Source organism: Zeugodacus cucurbitae, chromosome X, assembly GCF_028554725.1.
Source record: "Zeugodacus cucurbitae isolate PBARC_wt_2022May chromosome X, idZeuCucr1.2, whole genome shotgun sequence".
In the NCBI taxonomy this organism is placed as follows: domain Eukaryota; kingdom Metazoa; phylum Arthropoda; class Insecta; order Diptera; family Tephritidae; genus Zeugodacus; species Zeugodacus cucurbitae.
In genome coordinates this window covers 9,830,451-9,850,457 of record NC_071672.1, presented here as the reverse complement: position 1 = coordinate 9,850,457, position 20,007 = coordinate 9,830,451, and the positions used below count along the sequence as shown (strand labels likewise).

Here is a 20,007-nt window from a genome sequence, read left to right as displayed (position 1 = left end):
ATATAGATACTAAGTTTATGAATTCATACAAGTAAATAATTTTCATATAAGTACTAATTAATTTTCATATAAATACTAATTATTTTTCATATAAATACTACATAATTTTCGTATAGATACTAAGTTTATGAATTCAAACAAGTACTAAGTGTATGAATTCATACAACTAAATAATTTTCATATAAGTACAAAAAATTAAAAAAAAAATAAATGTTAAGCTATTTTTGATGTTGTAATATTTCTTATAAGCATAATGCTCGTAGAAAATGATATAAATTACTTGTGAATATATGAATTTAAAACTTATATATGGTTAAAAAGATTTTTTCCATACGATTTCGGGTTGGTGAGGTGTACGTGGCAGAAAACATATATCTTAATATATAAAAATCACGTGTCCCGTTGTTTGTTTTCGATGGACTCCTAAGCTACTGAACCGATTTTAATAAAATTTTTAACACTGTGTGCAGTTTGGTCCAACTTGAAAGATAGGATAGTTTATAACTCTCCTTATAGTCGCATTATTTATTTATTGCAAATTATTTGTTTATTATTAGCAAAGAGCTATCCACCAGTTGGTGGCGCTAAGTGCGCTATGTTACAGTAGATAGCGCTACATTTCTTTCTAAATATTTATGGATTTGGGCTGTCATAACAAAAGCTGCCACTTGCTAAAAACATTAAATGAAAATGCGTTGTTTGAAGTTTATATTATTTGTGGTAAAATTATACGAATCTATGACTTCCAATATTCTAAATTTAAGAAAAAATCATGTTTGAAATATTTAAATTATAACAGACAATACATAAATTTGTGAGGAAAATTATATCAAAAATTGATGAAAACAACAAAAGAACCCCAAATTTCAACACTAGCGAGTCGGAGCACCTATGGGAACTGAAGGAAAAGTATAAGCTGTTATTGAGTGCAAACGAACGGACACTTGCCCTACGCTACGAAAGATGTCGCTGAAAATTCAAAGCAAATTCAAAACAAAAATCAGCTGTTATTTAAGCATTGCTTAAGCCACCCATTTTCAGTGCTTAAGCATAACCTAAGTACAAAGCACAACATAAGTATGGAGTAAAATTATAGATAAATGTCCATTTGTGGGTTAGATTTGGATAATCCATGTTTTTCCCATGGGCAATTATATGGTACATGCTCACGTGTAGGAAAACCATCAAATCTATTTGTGTTAGCTCGAGACAGGTTAACCAAAAATATTGTGCACCAATTAGTGCTAAGTTAAATTAAAATGTTTATAATTCAAAAAAATAAATACTACTATTAAAAATTAAGAATTATCTATCCTAAGATTATAAAATTAAATGTTACATGTTATCAACTAACAATTTTGTAATTAACTTATTTGTTAAAAACTTGAATATAAAATCAAAAATGAACTATTTTATGAAAATTTGTGCTTATATCAACTCTACGAAAATTTTCATCAATAATTTTAAAAATTTTGACCTCAAGTTCAAATCTCAATCCCGTGGATTTTTATACCAGATATATACTAAGGTTTCCGTCTTTATTCATAAATAATAATTTCACTGTAGTGAATAGTTTACTACAACACAGCAAATCTAAAATTGAGGAAATTTTCATTCTGAGAATTCGAATGATTCAAACCGATTTATCGTTTAAGTTCAAAATTTTACAGTTTCATATGCACGTACATAGGTATGTATGTGTCATGTTAGCGTGTTGGAGAGCCATCTTCTTTATTTGTTTACACGCTACACAACAAAACAAAGAACGAACTTCGCCAAAAATATTTAAATTGATTAGAGACGTTATTCCCTAAATATATTAACATTCCATACAAATAAATGGCCTTGAACAGAGTTCAAAAAGCGTTTTAACTATTTCAAATAAAAATTGGGCGGGGCGAAGTTCGCCGGGTCAGCTAGTGTTGTATGAAACTTTGATATTAGTACTTGTATGAAAATTTTAATACTTGTATGAAATTGCATACTTAGTACTTATATGAAAATTATTTTCATATAAATATAAAAGTATTTAAGTGTAATATATAAATGAGAGCAAAAAAATTTATTCCTGGTTTGCTACAGTTGGTTTAAATAGAAATAATTTTGTTAATAATGAAATGTTATTAATTGAGATTATTCTTCTATACCTAACATAATGTAGTCGTTTTTTTTTTTAATTTAACTTTTTTTGGGCTTTGTTCTTCTATTCACATAAAATATATGTGGGTAAAGAATAAAATTCAATAAAGTTAAATATTTATATTATTACGCTCGAATACTTTCATATCATATATGAAATAAAATGAAAAATAATTGAATTTGAAATTATTAATTTCTTTTTTTTTCATATATGTCTTTATTTATTGAATCTGCTCTTTGGAGCCTAACAATAAGTTATAAAATCTTAATTCTAATTAAAACTAGACAAGCTCAACCAATTGATTGAGTTGTTTTGGTGAAACGTTGCTCCTCAGTGTGCTGGCATATCTCTTCTTTTTAGACGTGATTGATTACAAGAATGTAATAAAGCATTAGCCAATGGGTTTGGGTGATCTCGGAGTTTGGATAAATATTTATTTCTGCTGTTCTCTACTTCTTTCTTTACCATGAGAATACCAAGATCTTTATGGATATTTTCATCACGCATATACCATGGTGAGCACGTGATTGTTCTAAGCATTTTTGATTGGAATCTCTGAATTATATCGATATTGGTTGCACAGGTCGTACCCCACAGTTGAATGCCGTACATCCAAATCGGCTTTATGACCGCGTTATATAACAGAACTTTGTTGTCTAGGCTAAGTTTTGAATTTTTATTTAAAAGCCAATTTAAATGTGCTGCTCTTATCTTCATGCAGGTTATTTTGCTCGATATGTGTTTTCTCCACGTGAGCCTTCTATCCAAGTGAATACCAAGATATGTTACTTCAGTCGCTTGGGGTAATAAAATATTGTTCATTTTAACTGCCGGGCACGTTTTTGGTCTTAGAGAAAATGTAACATGCTTGCACTTCTGTTCATTTACATTTATACGCCAGTTTGCTAGCCATTCTTCGACAAAAATCAAATGCCCTCCTAATACTTTTGATGCTATAATTGGGCATTTGTTTCGGCTCACTAAAGCTGTGTCATCCGCAAAAGTTGATGCCAAAATATTACTTGCTGTTGGAAGGTCTGCTGTATATATTATGTATAGAGTTGGCCCTAAAACACTGCCCTGCGGTACACCAGCTCTTATTGGTCGTTCTTCAGATATGAAGTCTCCTACTTTGACAGTAAACTTTCTATTTTTTAAATAAGACTCCAAGGTTTTATGCATTTCGAGTGGTAAGCTTTTTTTAATCTTGTATAAAAGCCCATCATGCCACACTTTATCGAACGCCTGAGCCACATCTAGAAATATAGCAGAACAGTGCTCTCTATACTCGAACGCCCTTCTGATTTCGTTAGTAATTCTATTTACTTGTTCTACAGTGCCATGTTTTGCACGAAACCCGAATTGGTGCGTTGGTATTACATTATTTTCATGGAGGAAAGGAGACATATTTGATAGTAACACTTTTTCAAATATTTTAGAAAGACAGGGTAGAAGACTGATTGGTCTGTATGAAGACGGCTGTGTCAAGTCTTTACCTGGTTTCTCTATCATGATGATCTGCGACTTTTTCCATGAACTTGGATAGTACCCGAAACTGAAAATAGCGTTAAAGAGCAAGGAAAGCACTGTTAAAGCAATATTTGGTAACTCAATTAGCATTTTTTGAGTAATTTTATCGTGCCCTGCCGACTTTTTTGGATTCAGCTCTTTTATGATTTTAATAATTTCAGAAGATGACGTTTGAATAGACCCAAGCGACTCGTTAGCGCTATTGGAGATGAATGGCAGCTTTCAAATCAAAAGAAAAACGTATATACTCTTAAAAAAAGATATATACACTATATGCATTGAAATAAAGTAAAATGTATAAAAAATGATATTATTTGAAAGTTTAACAAATACAAGAAGAAACATCGTCCTTACATTAATAATTATATTATATATGTATAGAGAACGAAAATTCTTTCTCACGATAAGATACAATCTCAAAGTCCGAATAAGACCGCAATAAATAATACAATAATATGAAATTAAATGAAATGAAGTGAATTTTTTAATCAATCGTAGTAAAAGAAATTTCATAATTATTTATTGTCGCGATTTCGTTCTTCTTTGCATTTTGTATATGTCGTATACTTAATTTTCAAATATTGAAAATATCATTATAAAAATTTATATAGTATAAAAAATATTATATAAATGAATAAAAAATATTATTCTGGTTGATCCTGACAGTAGTTATATGCTTGTCTCAAAGATTAAGCCATGCATGTCTAAGTACAAACAAATTAAAAGTGAAACCGCAAAAGGCTCATTATATCAGTTATGGTTCCATAGATCGTTAACAGTTACTTGGATAACTGTGGTAATTCAAGAGTTAATACATGCAAAATAAACACGGACCTTTTGGAACGTGTGCTTTTATTAGGCTAAAACCAAGCGATCGTAAGATCGTTATATTGGTTGAACTCTAGATAACTTGCAGATCGTATGGTCTCGTACCGACCACAGATCTTTCAAATGTCTGCCCTATCAACTTTTGATGGTAGTATCTAGGACTACCATGGTTGCAACGGGTAACGGGGAATCAGGGTTCGATTCCGGAGAGGGAGCCTGAGAAACGGCTACCACATCTAAGGAAGGCAGCAGGCGCGTAAATTACCCACTCCCAGTTCGGGGAGGTAGTGACGAAAAATAACAATACAGGACTCATATCCGAGGCCCTGTAATTGGAATGAGTACACTTTAAATCCTTTAACAAGGACCTATTGGAGGACAAGTCTGGTGCCAGCAGCCGCGGTAATTCCAGCTCCAATAGCGTATATTAAAGTTGTTGCGGTTAAACGTTCGTAGTTGAATTTGTGCTTCATACGGGTAGTACAGCTATAATTGTGGTATGTACATTACCTTATGTATGCAAGCGTATTACCGGTGGAGTTCTTATATGTAATTAATACAATGTATTTTTTATATATTCCTCCTATTTAAACCTGCTTCAGTGCTCTTCATCGAGTGTTGTTGTGGGCCGGTACAATTACTTTGAACAAATTAGAGTGCTTAAAGCAGGCTCCAAATGGCTGAATATTTTGTGCATGGAATAATGAAATAAGACCTCAGTTCTACTTTCATTGGTTTTTAGATCAAGAGGTAATGATTATAAGAAGCAGTTTGGGGCATTTACTAGATATTAAGATATTCCATACACTGCATCTCACATTTGCCATATAGACAAAGTGACTTAGTGCTGAACTATTTTCTTTTCGCTCGCCGCTACTAAGAAAATCCTTGTTAGTTTCTTTTTCTCCCCTCATTAATATGCTTCAATTCGGGGGGTAGTCCCATATGAGTTGAGGTTGTATAAAAATATTTATATTTATTTTATATTTTAGCTTTTTGCTATTTTAAAGAAACATACATAATTATTTCTTAACACCAATAATTTTCTTAATAAGAAATATTCAATCTTTTCATCCCGTACTACTTCATTATAACAACAATATTATTTTCTTGCTTTTTTACATTTAAGGCAATCCTAGAATAAAATAATATTTTATGCTAGACGTTCCTCTAAATGTATATATTATTTGAAATAATATTGAAATTTTATTGTTTTTGGGAATACTAAGATTCTTATTTATTATAAAATTTCGTTCAAATATGAGGTGTTCAAGAATATATTTTCTATATTTCTTTTTATGCTATTAATATTATGGATTGAAAAATACAATCCAGTAATATACCATGTGCTTAAATTCTTTTAATTGACTAAAAGAATAAGCAACTAATTTAGCATAGTCTTACAACCCTCAACCATATGTAGTCCAAGCAGCACTTTAAAATTAATTAAAGTACATAACAGCATGGACTGCAATATGCGTTCAAAATGTCGATGTTCATGTGTCCTGCAGTTCGCACGATGACGCACAGTTAGTTGCGTTCTTCATCGACCCATGAGCCGAGTGATCCACCGCTTAGAGTGATAATTTTTTGTTTATTTTAATTTAACATCAAGAGTTTTTAATTTATAGAAAGAATAACAATTATATTACATTTCGTTTTCGTATATTATATAAATTATTTTAAAACATCTTTCAATAAATTGTAATTTTCAACCCAAACAATTACAAGTTGCGCATGTCTTAGTCCAACAAAAACAGTAATTCCTTTTTTATTACATTTTATTTAATTTCTATAAATTTTTAAGGAATTACACGTTAATGAGAACAAATTAACTTATCATTTATATTATTTTTATAAATAACTAGCTGACCCGGCGAACTTCGCCCCGCCCAATTTTTATTTGAAATAGTTAAAACGCTTTTTGAACTCTGTTCATTGCTTATTTGTGTGACCATACATATGTACATAACTTTATTTATTTCACGGATTGTATGTGATTTTTTCTTAAATTTAGAATATTGGAAGTCATAGATTCATATAACTTTACCACAAATAATATAAACTTCAAACAACGCATTTTCATTTAATGTTTTTAGCAAGTGGCAGCTTTTGTTATGACAGCCTAAATCCATGAACATTTAAAAAGAAATATAGCGCCATCTACTGTTACATAGCGTACTTAGCGCCACCAACTGGTGGATAGCTCTTTGCTAATAATAAACAAATAATTTGCAATAAATAAATAATGCGACTATAAGGAGAGGTATAAACTATCCTATCTTTCAAGTTGGACCAAACTGCACAAAGTGTTAAAAATTTCATTAAAATCGGTTCAGTAGTTTAGGAGTCCATCGAAAACAAACAATGTGACACGTGATTTTTATATATTAAGATAAGTACAACTATATATGTTTAAAGGTTTGTTGCGTTCAAATACAATGTATGCGATATAATTTTCATTATACTACAATACAAGGAGTAAAAAAAAAGAAAAAAAAGAAAAACATTCAAATAAATGAATGAAAAGAAAAAAAAGAAAATAATTTTTCTTTTTTATTCTTTTTTTGTTTGTTTGTTTTTTTATAATATTTACGGATAGGAACACAATAATGATCCTTTCGCAGGTTCACCTACGGAAACCTTGTTACGACTTTTACTTCCTCTAAATAATCAAGTTCGGTCAACTTTTGCGAAACAACCGTGAAACACAAGGCGTCACAGTGATCACGTCCGGAGACCTCACTAAATAATTCAATCGGTAGTAGCGACGGGCGGTGTGTACAAAGGGCAGGGACGTAATCAATGCGAGTTAATGACTCACACTTACTGGGAATTCCAAGTTCATGTGAACAGTTTCAGTTCACAATCCCAAGCATGAAAGTGGTTCAGCGGTTTACCCGGACCTCTCGGTCTAGGAAATACACGTTGATACTTTCATTGTAGCGCGCGTGCAGCCCAGGACATCTAAGGGCATCACAGACCTGTTATTGCTCAATCTCGTTACTGCTAGACGCAATTTGTCCATTTAAGAAGCTAGTGTCCTTATAATGGGACAAACCAACAGGTACGGCTCCACTTATATAAACACATTCAAACACTTGCACATTCAAGATGAACTCATGAATGAAGGCTATATAAGCTTCAACACCATAATCCTGAAAGCATCTATTTAATATATTTGAGTCTCGTTCGTTATCGGAATTAACCAGACAAATCACTCCACGAACTAAGAACGGCCATGCACCACCACCCATAGATTCGAGAAAGAGCTATCAATCTGTCTTACACGCTTATGTTCGGACCTGGTAAGTTTTCCCGTGTTGAGTCAAATTAAGCCACAGGCTCCACTCCTGGTGGTGCCCTTCCGTCAATTCCTTTAAGTTTCAGCTTTGCAACCATACTTCCCCCGGAGCCCAAAAGCTTTGGTTTCCCGGGAAGCGACTGAGAGAGCCATAGTAGTAGCTACACCCAATTGCTAGTTGGCATCTTTTATGGTTAGAACTAGGGCGGTATCTGATCGCCTTCGAACCTCTAACTTTCGTTCTTGATTAATGAAAACATCTTTGGCAAATGCTTTCGCTTAAGTTAGTCTTACGACGGTCCTAGAATTTCACCTCTCGCGTCGTAATACTAATGCCCCCAAACTGCTTCTATTAATTATTACCTCTTGATCTAAAAACCAATGAAAGTAGAACAGAGGTCTTATTTCATTATTCCATGCACAAAATATTCAGGCATTTGGAGCCTGCTTTAAGCATTCTAATTTGTTCAATTTAATTGCACCGGCCCACAACAACACTCGATGAAGAGCACTGAAGCAGGTTTAAATAGGAGGAATATATAAAAAATACATTGTATTAATTACATATAAGAACAACTTTAATATACGCTATTGGAGCTGGAATTACCGCGGCTGCTGGCACCAGACTTGCCCTCCAATAGGTCCTTGTTAAAGGATTTAAAGTGTACTCATTCCAATTACAGGGCCTCGGATATGAGTCCTGTATTGTTATTTTTCGTCACTACCTCCCCGAACTGGGAGTGGGTAATTTACGCGCCTGCTGCCTTCCTTAGATGTGGTAGCCGTTTCTCAGGCTCCCTCTCCGGAATCGAACCCTGATTCCCCGTTACCCGTTGCAACCATGGTAGTCCTAGATACTACCATCAAAAGTTGATAGGGCAGACATTTGAAAGATCTGTCGTCGGTACGAGACCATACGATCTGCAAGTTATCTAGAGTTCAACCAATATAACGATCTTACGATCGCTTGGTTTTAGCCTAATAAAAGCACACGTTCCAAAAGGTCCGTGTTTATTTTGCATGTATTAACTCTTGAATTACCACAGTTATCCAAGTAACTGTTAACGATCTATGGAACCATAACTGATATAATGAGCCTTTTGCGGTTTCACTTTTAATTTGTTTGTACTTAGACATGCATGGCTTAATCTTTGAGACAAGCATATAACTACTGGCAGGATCAACCAGAATACTATTTTTTATTCATTTATATAATATTTTTTATACTATATAAATTTTTATAATGATATTTTCAATATTTGAAAATTAAGTACACGACATATAAACAATGCAAAGGTTAGCTCAGGTGGTGGAGTACGGTGTGCTTCGTTTCGTATTTGTGGTTGGCCGTGGGGAAATAGAGGGCGCAATTGATTCCACACAAAGTAATCCAAAAAAAGAAGATCAAATATTCTTATAATAATTATAATTTTATTAAATTAATTGGAATTACACTTACCACGTCTGGATCGGTTGAGATGTCGCAAAGGAAGCGAGAAGTAAGAAGAAGCAAAAGCAAGAGCGCAACTTCAAATATTTAGTTGCGTTCGAATTAGACTTCGAAAAAGCTTCGAAGTAGTGATCTCTCTTCCGACACAGACGTGGCAATGAAATTAGGCGGGGGCGGCGTCAGCATTCCGCCCGCCTTGCAGTATTACTGCAAATGCAGTTTACAATTAATTAATTATTACTTAAAACTAACATGCGACTGGCTCGTGTACTTTCTCTGGCAAGCGGTGCATTTCTTGCAAATGGGGTGGCCGACGAGACGAATCGAGTCTGGTTCGGTCCGGGAAATGCCGCTGAGATAAATGGAGTCTTAGACGGTCATTGCCATGCCACCAAACTGCATAGAAATTACCACATTCCGAGGTCGGTGAGACGACTCGAGTCTAACTCGATCCTGGGTAGATGGTAAATGCCAGAGGCGTAGGTAGCCTGTACATTTTATAGGGCCGATATTATACGACGCCGGATATTACATATCCCAGCGTCGTATTTTGGGCGACGAGTTGTCCCACTGTCGCTGGTTGTAGCCCTGGCAGTATGAGCCGGGAGTAGATGTCCGCTCCCAAAATTACTTCGACTGGCGCTGACTTGTAGAAGTCATTGTCTGCGAGCCTTAGGTTCTGGAAGTGTTGAAGGGTTTGGTCTTCCAGAGACCTTACTGGCGTCGGTGGTAATTGGTAACGCTGTATTTGGGCAGTTACGGAGATTTCTGACTGTCCACAATGGTTGTCCCGAAATAAAAGATCGCACACTCGGCTGTCTCCACGGGTTTGTGTGCGGAGTCGCAATCGTGAAATCGTGGAGGCGAGAATGATAGTGGATGGACTGACCGGGTTAATCATGGCACGCACTGTGATGAACCTGGTTGCAGTGCGTATCTTGATTAAGGCGGTCGGTGAAAGAGCTAATTTTTGCTGCCAAGGTATGTTGCGTGCCTATCCTTGATGATACGACGTGCGTCTGCTTGACGTCGAGCACCTCGTCCACACCTTTTCTCTGGACGGGGTGGCCGGCGGGACGCATTGCGTTCCGCTGGGTCCGGGTAATGTCGCTGAGACGAATCGAGTCTCAGTCGATCGTTACCATGCCGCCAGTCCGAATAGAAGTTACCAGCACGCCGAAGTCGGCGAGACGAATCGAGTCTGGCTCGATCCTGAGCGTGTGGTATGCGGGAGAGGCATCGTCTAGTTCTTCAGCATCTGAACTAATGCCATGGAGCATTATATGGTGAGGGCTGCCGCAATGTTTACAGCGTATTACGCTGTCGCACTCATCCTTTGAGTGGTTCGAGGCAAGGCAGTTGCTGCAATAGCGGTGTATTAAGGCTGTCCTCAGCCTATTTTCTGGGGACATCTGGCGAAATTTTGGGCACCAGCGAAGAAGGTGATTGTCTATACATAACGGGCAATTGATGGTCGTCATTTTGATAATTTCTTGAATGAAAAGAAAATTATTAAGGTGTGAATGTATAGAATAAGTTAACATTGATTGGGTAAAAAGACTTTTCTTGTGATAGGCCTACAAATTAAGCCGCGTTGAGTTTTGATGTCCACAACTCGAACTCGTTGGTCCATTCCTGGATATATTTTGGTGTTCCTGCCCATTCTCCATTCATTTGGAGGTACATTTTTATCACGAACTACCACTAGGTCGTTTACTTGGACGTTCTGTTGGGAATGTTTATATTTCTTTCGTTTCTGTTTCAGTGCAATATGACGAGATGCTCCAAAAGTACTTTCTGCTGGAACAACTTTGAATGGGAGTGAAACAATGTAACGCGCTTCGCTGTTTCTAATGGTTGTTTTTGAATATAACCTGTCACAATATTGTTCTTCTACAGTGAGAAATGGTTTTTTAGGTATTTCTTCTAGTTCACGGAATTTGGAAAGCTGATTATCTAAAGATACCTCGTTGAAATATGTGACGTAAGTCGGTTTATTCTTCGTTTCTTCGGAGTGAACAGAACCTGTTACCAGCCAAACACTGTACGTTCGTTAATGAGGGAACCGAAGATCTTTGATTTTACCCCGTTTAATATGATTTTCGGGTAGATATCCCCTCCGATCAACAAGTCAACCTTTTGACTCGTATGGAAATTATTATCCGCTAAGGGGATATTGGGTAACCTTTTAACAATTGAAGGGTTGATTGATCTGGAAGGAAGCAGTCCAGTCAGTTTTGGTAGTACCAACGCTTCCGCTTCTAATTTTAAACCTTTGTTACGGGGCGAGCCAATCGTGATTGGGCATACCGTTTGAACTCGTCCCGACACGGTATTATTCAATCCCGAAACTCGTGCGCTGACCTTCCTGCTTGTCAGATTTAAGCGTTTTTGCAGACTGCTGGTAATGAAGGTTCCTTCAGATCCCGAATCGATCAGGGCTCTGACAGTGAAGGTGTTCTCGTTGTGACATATAGTCACCATAGCTGTACCTAAGAGCATGCTTCGACTTGTCGGCACATTTGATACATTGGCCTTAATGGAGGCCATATGAGATTTAGTGGAAATCTCAGTAGGGTCTGTGCTAGCGGGTGACTGAGCTATTTCCTCACTCTGATCCCGGTGAATCATAGTGTGATGTCTCTGTTTGCATTTGGCACAGTTGAACATGCTTTTACAATCTTTGACTTCATGTGTGTCCGATAAACAGTTTAGGCAGACGTGAAGTTTTCTGACCGCATTTAACCTTGCGTTAGGCTGCATCTCTATAAATCTTTGACAGGTTTTCAAAATGTGCGATTGAGATAAGCAAAGTTTACATTTAAGACTGTTTGTCTTGACGTGATGGGAATTTATGGGTTTGGACCCTGTCCTTGATTGCAAGGTTGGTGTCCGACCTTCACCATCAGCCGACTTAACCTTGGGTTGAGTAATGGACTCGCCTTTGAGGTTTGATACTCTCTCTAGCGTTTTAAACCGTTTGGTTAGAAATTTGTCTAACTCAACCCATTTTGGGATCTCTGAATCCGAATCCAGAGATTGTTCCCAAAGCGACAGTGTATAGTCAGGCAATCGGATAGAACACAATTACGTAAATAAGGCATCCCAGCTATCTATATTGATGGCATGTATTTGTAAAGCTGAAATGCAGCTATTTATCTCCCGCTGTAAATTTCTGAGTTCGGCCTCAGATTCAGTTGAAATGTGCGGAAGCTTGAATAATAAATTTAATTGTGTATTGACAAGAACTCGCTTGTTTTCATGTCTACACAACAAATTATTCCAAGCCAATGCGAATCCATCATTCGTCAGAGGCGCTTTCGAAACGATAGCTTTCGCCTCACCTCGGGTTTTTTGATTAAGGTGGAATAATTTTTCGACTGGGGATAACCTCGAGTTGTTCCCATAAATCGCGGCAAATAGATCCCTAAATGAGGGCCATTGCAATACATCACCATGAAATATTTCTGTATCACATGGCGGTAAGTTGAGGGAATACCTCACGGGTTCTGCCGTTTTTTGCAACCGTTCAGGTTGAATTATTGTAGAATTTGAACTTGGGCTTTGGTTGAACCCCGTGAGGTTGTGCATGTGTTCGCCCATCAAGGCCGCACAACACACATATGCGTGGTAACTGTTGGTATATTTAAGTTTTATGTCCTCAATTGTTTTTGTATCGGAAGAATCCACCTTTGGCAAACACAACTTGTATTCCGACTTTACCTCTGTCCACAGATATTTCAGTTCGGCTTGTTGTACTTCAAGAGAGTAGGCACTTTGGTTGTTTGCAGTTGGAGCAAAAGACTCCTCAAACTCCAGTATAGCGTCAGCAGCTCTGATAAAGGCCTTGATGGATTCCATTGTATTTGACAATTGAACCGAAACTGCAAATATGTTGCGCAAAATAGTTTCTAAAACTTTAAAATTTGATTTAAACTTGAAAAAAATTGCAAATATGTTGCAATAAGTTTAAGAGTTACAGCACCAATCACGGAAAACTGCAAACTGAATTAACGCGTTGTTTAATTGTGAAGCGTACAAATCTTTCGAAATAAAAAATTATAAATTTAATAAAAGCCAAGTTCAAGTTTCGTGAAAATTTATTTTTCAAAGTGCTTGCTGGGTAATCGTACCAATGCACTTGCACGTCTAGTCTTCCAATAGATACACGAACAAAAATTGATATGTGCTAAGTCGTTGATATCAATGAGTTGCGCTCAAATTTGTTTGGAAAGTGCTTGCTGGGTAATCGTCCCAATACACTTGCACGCCTAGTGTTCGTATAAATACACAAACAAAGATTGATGTGTGTTTAGTCACTCTTTATTTAAAGCAAATTACAAATAAAATTCACAAGTACTTATTTTAATTCTATCACTTGCAGTTTGGCTTATGGGGTTATCTCTGCACTAATGCAATGTCCCTTTTGTTGCTGTCCTTTGGCTCTGCCTGCCTTTGCTGCTCTGCCTTTGCTGCCGGCCTTCTGTGATGGCTGCTGCGCTGCTTTGCCTTTGATTGCGTCGCTCACTTCAATGCTGTTTGGGCTATGTGCTTTTTGTTCTTTTTTTGTTTTACTTTTCACTTATCACTCGCGTAACTGCAGCTGCGGTATTGCTGCTTGCCTATATTGCTATTCGAACAATATGAAAAGGCAGATTTGAGCGACTAGACTCAATTTAACTACGCAAAAGGACCGAGAGAGATTTGTAACAAGAGCGTTACTGCAGCTACTGTATTGCTGCTTGCCTTTATTGCTATTCGAGCAATATATGGAAAGGCAGAGTTGAGCGACTAGACTCAAATTAGCAAGACGAAAACCGAGAGAGATTTGTTGACGCTCCAGACGTTGTTTGTGCGTCCAAGAAAATTAAATGTCGAATAACAGATATTGTTAGAATATATAAAGTGACTTAAATGACGAGTGCAAGGCGAGGTGTATTTATTGTTGTACTTAAACGAAGTACAATACAACCAGCAGTGTGCGAGTTTTTGTTGGTAGAGCGCCAAAAATAAGTTTCGGTCTCTACTTCACACCGCACAATTAGTTTTGTATATACATTAATTATGTACAAATTTACTAATTTATTGCCTTATAGCTTGCAGAGCACAAGTCCAAAATATGTTTGGCTGTAACCTTGCGTGTTACTAATTCAGGCTAATCAACGCACTTTTCACTTCAAAAAATTCAACTTGTTACCTGTTATCCGGCTCGAAGGACCAATGTTAGCTCGGGTGGTGGATAACGGTGTGCTTCGTTTCGTATTTGTGGTTGGCCGTGGGGAAATAGAGGGCGCAATTGATTCCACACAAAGTAATCCAAAAAAAGAAGATCAAATATTCTTATAATAATTACTAGCTGACCCGGCAAACGTTGTTTTGCCATATAAATAATTTCCTAGTAATTTCTAGTGTAGACAAAAAATAGCTTACTTATTGTAAGTATGTATGTATGTTAGAATGTGTATATTGTATGTATGTAAGAATGTGGTATATGCGTGAAATAAGCATGGAGCGCTGTGAACGATGAGGGAATATAAAAATAACAAAAGGCAAACATTATTTTTAAGGTATTATAATTTATTCCTATTTATTTCTAGTGTAGACAAAAAATAGCTTACTTATTGTAAGTATGTATGTATGTTAGAATGTGTATATTGTATGTATGTAAGAATGTGGTATATGCGTGAAATAAGCATGGAGCGCTGTGAACGATGAGGGAATATAAAAATAACAAAAGGCAAACATTATTTTTAAGGTATTATAATTTATTCCTTAAAATTATATATCATTAATTAAACAATTACGACAATAACACTATTAAACAATATCAATCTCTTAATGCTATAGCGTGAACAATATTTTTTGTTAGTCCATCCTTAGCTAACACAAACAAACTGGATGGTTTACCCACTCGCGAGCATGCCACGTATAATTGTCCGTGTGAAAAACAGGGTGTTCTCAAATCTAATCCACAAACAGACATCGTTTGACCTTGGGATTTGTTGATAGTCATTGCAAATGCCAATCTAATCGGAAACTGAAGACGTTTGAATTGAATTGGCACATCTGTAGGTATAATAGGAATCCGTGGTATGAGTATATTTTCACCTCTGAACTTGCCATTTAAAATCCTGGCTTCGATCACGTTTTTCATTAATTTTTGAATGACTAATCGCGTACCGTTGCACAGCCGGGGCGGGTTCAAATTACGAAGCAAGATAATTGGAGATCCAACCTTTAATTGTAAATTATGTGGTGGCATGCCTGGCAAATCCAGTGAGTTCAAAAACTCTGTGGGAAAATTTACTGCTTCGCTGTCGTCGCAAACTGTATCAATAGATTTATATGATACCAAGTTCCCTGGCAACAACATTTGTATCTTCAGATTTAAATTGTCAACGTCTACATTTTTTGCCGCTAAAATCGCTCTTTCTGCAAGCCACTCATGATTTATGTACTGTGTGTGTACGTCGGGAAATATTTGTTCAATGAGAGTATCTTGCGAATCAGCGATTGTGCAGAAATCGGTCGGTAATTTTACGTATCCAGTTTCATCTATAGCAACTTTTCCATCACCGATATCTAAAAGCTGTTTTGAAAATGTTTCAGCGGATGGATCTTGAAGCATTTGAACGCGCATATTTATTTTTAGCTGTAATTTTTCAACATTACGCCACAATGGAGATGATTTTAAGCAAGCGTTGATCTCATCAGCGTATGTTGAACGTGGAATGACTGGAAGTGTTTATCTGAAATCACCTGAAAGGACCAACAGAGTTCCGCCAAATAGTTTGTCACTGTTTTTAATATCTTTCAATGTCCTGTTCAACGCCTCAAGTGAATGTTTGTGTGCCATAGTACATTCATCCCAAATAATAATTTTACACCGTTTCAGCACAGTGGCCATGGACGATTGTTTCTTAATGTTGCATACTGCGTCAGGGTTATTCTGAATATTTAGTGGCAGCTTAAATACTGAATGAGCTGTTCTACCTCCATCCAATAAAGTTGCTGCAATGCCCGATGATGCAACGGCCAATGCGATGCCATTATTTGATCGTATTTCAGCAAGAATTAGCGAAATAACGAATGTTTTGCCAGTTCCACCCGGTGCATCCAAAAAGAAGAACTCACCTTGTCCAGCTGAAACTGCGAGCATAATGCGATCATAAATGGTTCTTTGTTCCTCATTCATTAGTGGGACATTGCGGGCAACAATCGCTGCCATTTCTACAGTACTGTACTGCAGTTCACGATTCATTTCAGTATTCATTAAATCAGATGCAGTTCGATTTGGCGAATTCATACCGAAATTACTAAGTGGTAAGTTGGCAATGACAATGCAAAGATCCTCAATAGCAATCAATGCTTCATTGTACATTTCGTCGCTGAATGTTATGGTTAGATCGTGGCACCGTATACGATGTTGATGCAATATATCATCAGTCATTGAATCTTTGTGATTTTCCCATAATATCTGTGCTCGGGCTGGGAAACATGTAGTCAACACTATAGCGAATAGTAGACGAATTTGTATTGCTGTACAGTTCAATGCAGCTTCAGCAAGCATGCATTCCCACTGGTTGTCGTCTTCCAGCAAGCCGAGTGCAAGGCATGCATCTTTATACGTTGGATATTGTTGCCCATTCACTTTACGTATATCTTGAAATGATAATGGGCCAGTAACATTAACCAACAACAGTCGAAGATAAAAGCACTCCGTGTGTCTTGGATTGACTGTAAATAATCGCCCCAAGGCGTTTGATTTAAATAAATTGAGACATGCAGCAACTGGTGAGCCTTGCTTGCGGGGCATCCATGTTTTTGTTTGAGTCCATGTGAAATAGCGTGGTACTTGTGAATAGAGTAATGTTCGTGCAAAGGCACCAAAATCATCCGCACGATTACACAATTCAAAAAATGCAGTGAGTGTAGTTTTAGGTGGATTTATTGCACGATCAATCGCTGTCTCGTTCGTGAAAAATACACGCTGACCGTTTTCAAGATGGATGGCTAACTGAACAACTGCTGGATCCCGTTCATGAATTGGAAAACCAAAGATACGCCAAGCAGCTTCATTGGAGCTGATGTACCGACCAATTTTGTAGAGCGTTATTTCATCGTTTTTATTCACTGGAGGAGCATTCACATTAGTATTTTCCAACTCTAAACACAGCCATATCACTGCCTTTATGGACATACTTGCAAATGTATTTGATGCTCTTCACAGAACTGCAGAACTCAACATTAATATGAGCATTATATGTCTTGCTCAGCAGAGGCGAATATGGCACCACCCAACGATTGTCAATATCAATGTCTGTGTTGATGATATTTTTAATAAATGATTGTCCGCCATTTTCAGGATTTCTTCGACGATATATTGGGTATCCGTCGACATTTGTGACCGTATCATTGGTAAAATCTTTAGGGAAATTTTTAGTACATTTTCCATCAGCCATGCAAGGCGATGAACTATTAAGAGTACCACATGGACCATGAATCATGTTTGTTGTAACAATATCAAACAGCAGTTGGTCAGTGGATGGATCTGGAATTTCCGCAGAAATGATGCTATCGATTTCTTCAGGACGGATTTTGTCGATGAACCAAACCAAAATGTGTGCATGAGGTAATCCTCGCTTTTGCCACTCAACCGAATACATCCAGCAACGTGTGGGACCAAATACATGTGATTTAGTAATGAAACTTATTAAAGACTTCAACTTTTGTCTGAACACACGTGCTGTAATGTCATGGCGATGTATTGCATTTTGGCCAGGCAGTAGCAAAGATGTAATCTCTGGCCATTTTGGATTACATGTGAACGTGATAAATAAACATGGTCGTCCATATTCGCGCACGAAAGTCAGAGCATCCTGTATATATTCTTGCATATGACGTGGACTGCCTACGTACGATGATGGTAAAATGACATGGTTACCGATTTCGGCGACGTCGGCGTTGTTGTTGATAGCGTCTCGCAAATGAATGTACTCTTCCGCGCGCAGCTTTTGTTGATTATATCGTAAGTATCGTAGTCGTTCGCTCTCAATCTTCGCGTACATGTCGACCATGAATTGTTGACAAAGCTCACGACATCGTAAAATGACGTTGTCCAGGCCACGTCTAATCATTAATCGGTACACATAATAATCCTTTGAGCTAACGTTCTTGTTTGTTTCAGCTCCTGTAATATTTGTTCATAAAAAATAATTTAAATTTATTACGTTCAATAATTTAATTGTTTTGTTAAATGATTAATGATCAAATTAATAATCAATGAAGTACCTGATACGGTATCTCGTTGTTTTATGTTTATGCAATATCCGTCTTGTCCCTTCCAGAATATTAGCGGATATTGGAGAGCGTCATATGAACGATGTGTGTCAGCAATTAACTGAAGATTATTATTTCTTCAACCAATCACAATTTCTCGTGCAGCTGTACAATCGCCAACCATGATTCCAGCAACATCATCAACAACGGGTGCATTGAATCTACGAATATGCTCTCCAGCTGGTGTTTTATCAGGATTAATGACGATAGCGTGATTATCGCTTTGTAATTGGTGCATATGTGATTTGAATATTTTCAACAACTCGTTGTGCTCGTTCAAAAGAGCATCTAGCTCGCTGACGATGCGCCTGGCATAAAGTGAATCAAGGTTATTATAATCACAACGTGCATTCACGCGATTGGCAAGTGCGCTTCCGGAATCCTCGCCGCCCATAAAGTAGATTTGTAAGAATTTGTGTGGTTCGTTTGGCATTGGCAGCAGTAAGCCCATTTTATGATAAACTTGGCCTCTGATTTTGAATGTAGAATTGAATTGTTGACCATTTGCATTAGTATTTCGAACTATTTCTGTTGCTCCGAACGATGTCATTTGAAAGCATGAATTGAATCTTCGAATTGACTTCAGGAACACGTTAGAATCTGGATCCGTGCCGATAAGTAAGCCGTTCAATGGTTCAGGTGGTGTTTCAATTTCAGGTAGTTGCACTTTTCCTGACGCGCAACACATCCCAGCTGGCTCATTTTTGAATTTCAGAGCATGACAATGCGGACATTCCTTGTCCATAGCACCAATTACCACTTTTGAATGAGCATAATATTCAATATCGGGCTCATACTGGAATGCTAGACGCAGGAATGAATCAGATATAAATGCTCGATGTACCTGTTGTCGTTGTTGGTCATTTGTTCTTCGTCTATTGACTGTGAAACGGCGTGATTGTCGTTGTTCTAATCTTCTGACTTCATTGCGTTCAGCTCGTGTATCTTCTGGCTCTTCTTGATGCAATTGCGCCATTCTGACACGTGCATCAGTATTTTGTTGCTGGATTTGTTCTTCTGTTCTTTCGGATCTGCTATTTCGCAACTTTCGAGCTTTGCTTGGGCTCAAATCAGCCCCTTTGCGTTTTCTTGGCATTGCTCACTGTACAAAACATACATAAATAGAATTAATTAAATTATTTAATGATGAAAAATGTTAAAAGTATAATTAGGGCCAGGATTTTTGCCGCAGTTTTGAAATGATTAGTTTTAATTTATGAAATTATAACAAAAATATAAGTTTTATGGAAAAAAATTTCAATCAAAAGTAAAAAATTAAATTTTATGAAAACATTGTCTCTTATACTTTTTTCATACAACCAATATTTCCATTGACATTTCAAAATAAAGATTCATAATGATTGATTTTTTGGAAACTGTGAAAATCTTAATTGTTCAATTACATTTTTTTAATAA

The 20,007-nt window shown here is 36.8% G+C and overlaps 1 protein-coding gene and 2 pseudogenes across 1 annotated transcript; all 3 read right to left on the bottom strand.

Annotated features, from left to right (window-relative positions):
* Positions 1–5,901: 5,901 nt before the first annotated feature.
* Positions 5,902–6,080, bottom strand: LOC128923208 (5.8S ribosomal RNA; annotated as a pseudogene).
* A 1,028-nt stretch (positions 6,081–7,108) lies between these two features.
* LOC128923343 (small subunit ribosomal RNA) lies at positions 7,109–8,993 on the bottom strand (annotated as a pseudogene).
* Positions 8,994–15,997: 7,004 nt separating this feature from the next.
* LOC128922978 (uncharacterized) lies at positions 15,998–19,567 on the bottom strand. Its single transcript, XM_054235397.1, has 3 exons — positions 18,676–19,567; positions 17,459–18,442; positions 15,998–17,385 (listed from the first exon to the last, which is right to left on the bottom strand). Exons 1-3 carry the CDS (start codon positions 19,565–19,567, stop codon positions 15,998–16,000), a joined length of 3,264 nt encoding a protein of 1,087 aa, XP_054091372.1.
* Between the last annotated feature and the right edge of the window lie 440 nt (positions 19,568–20,007).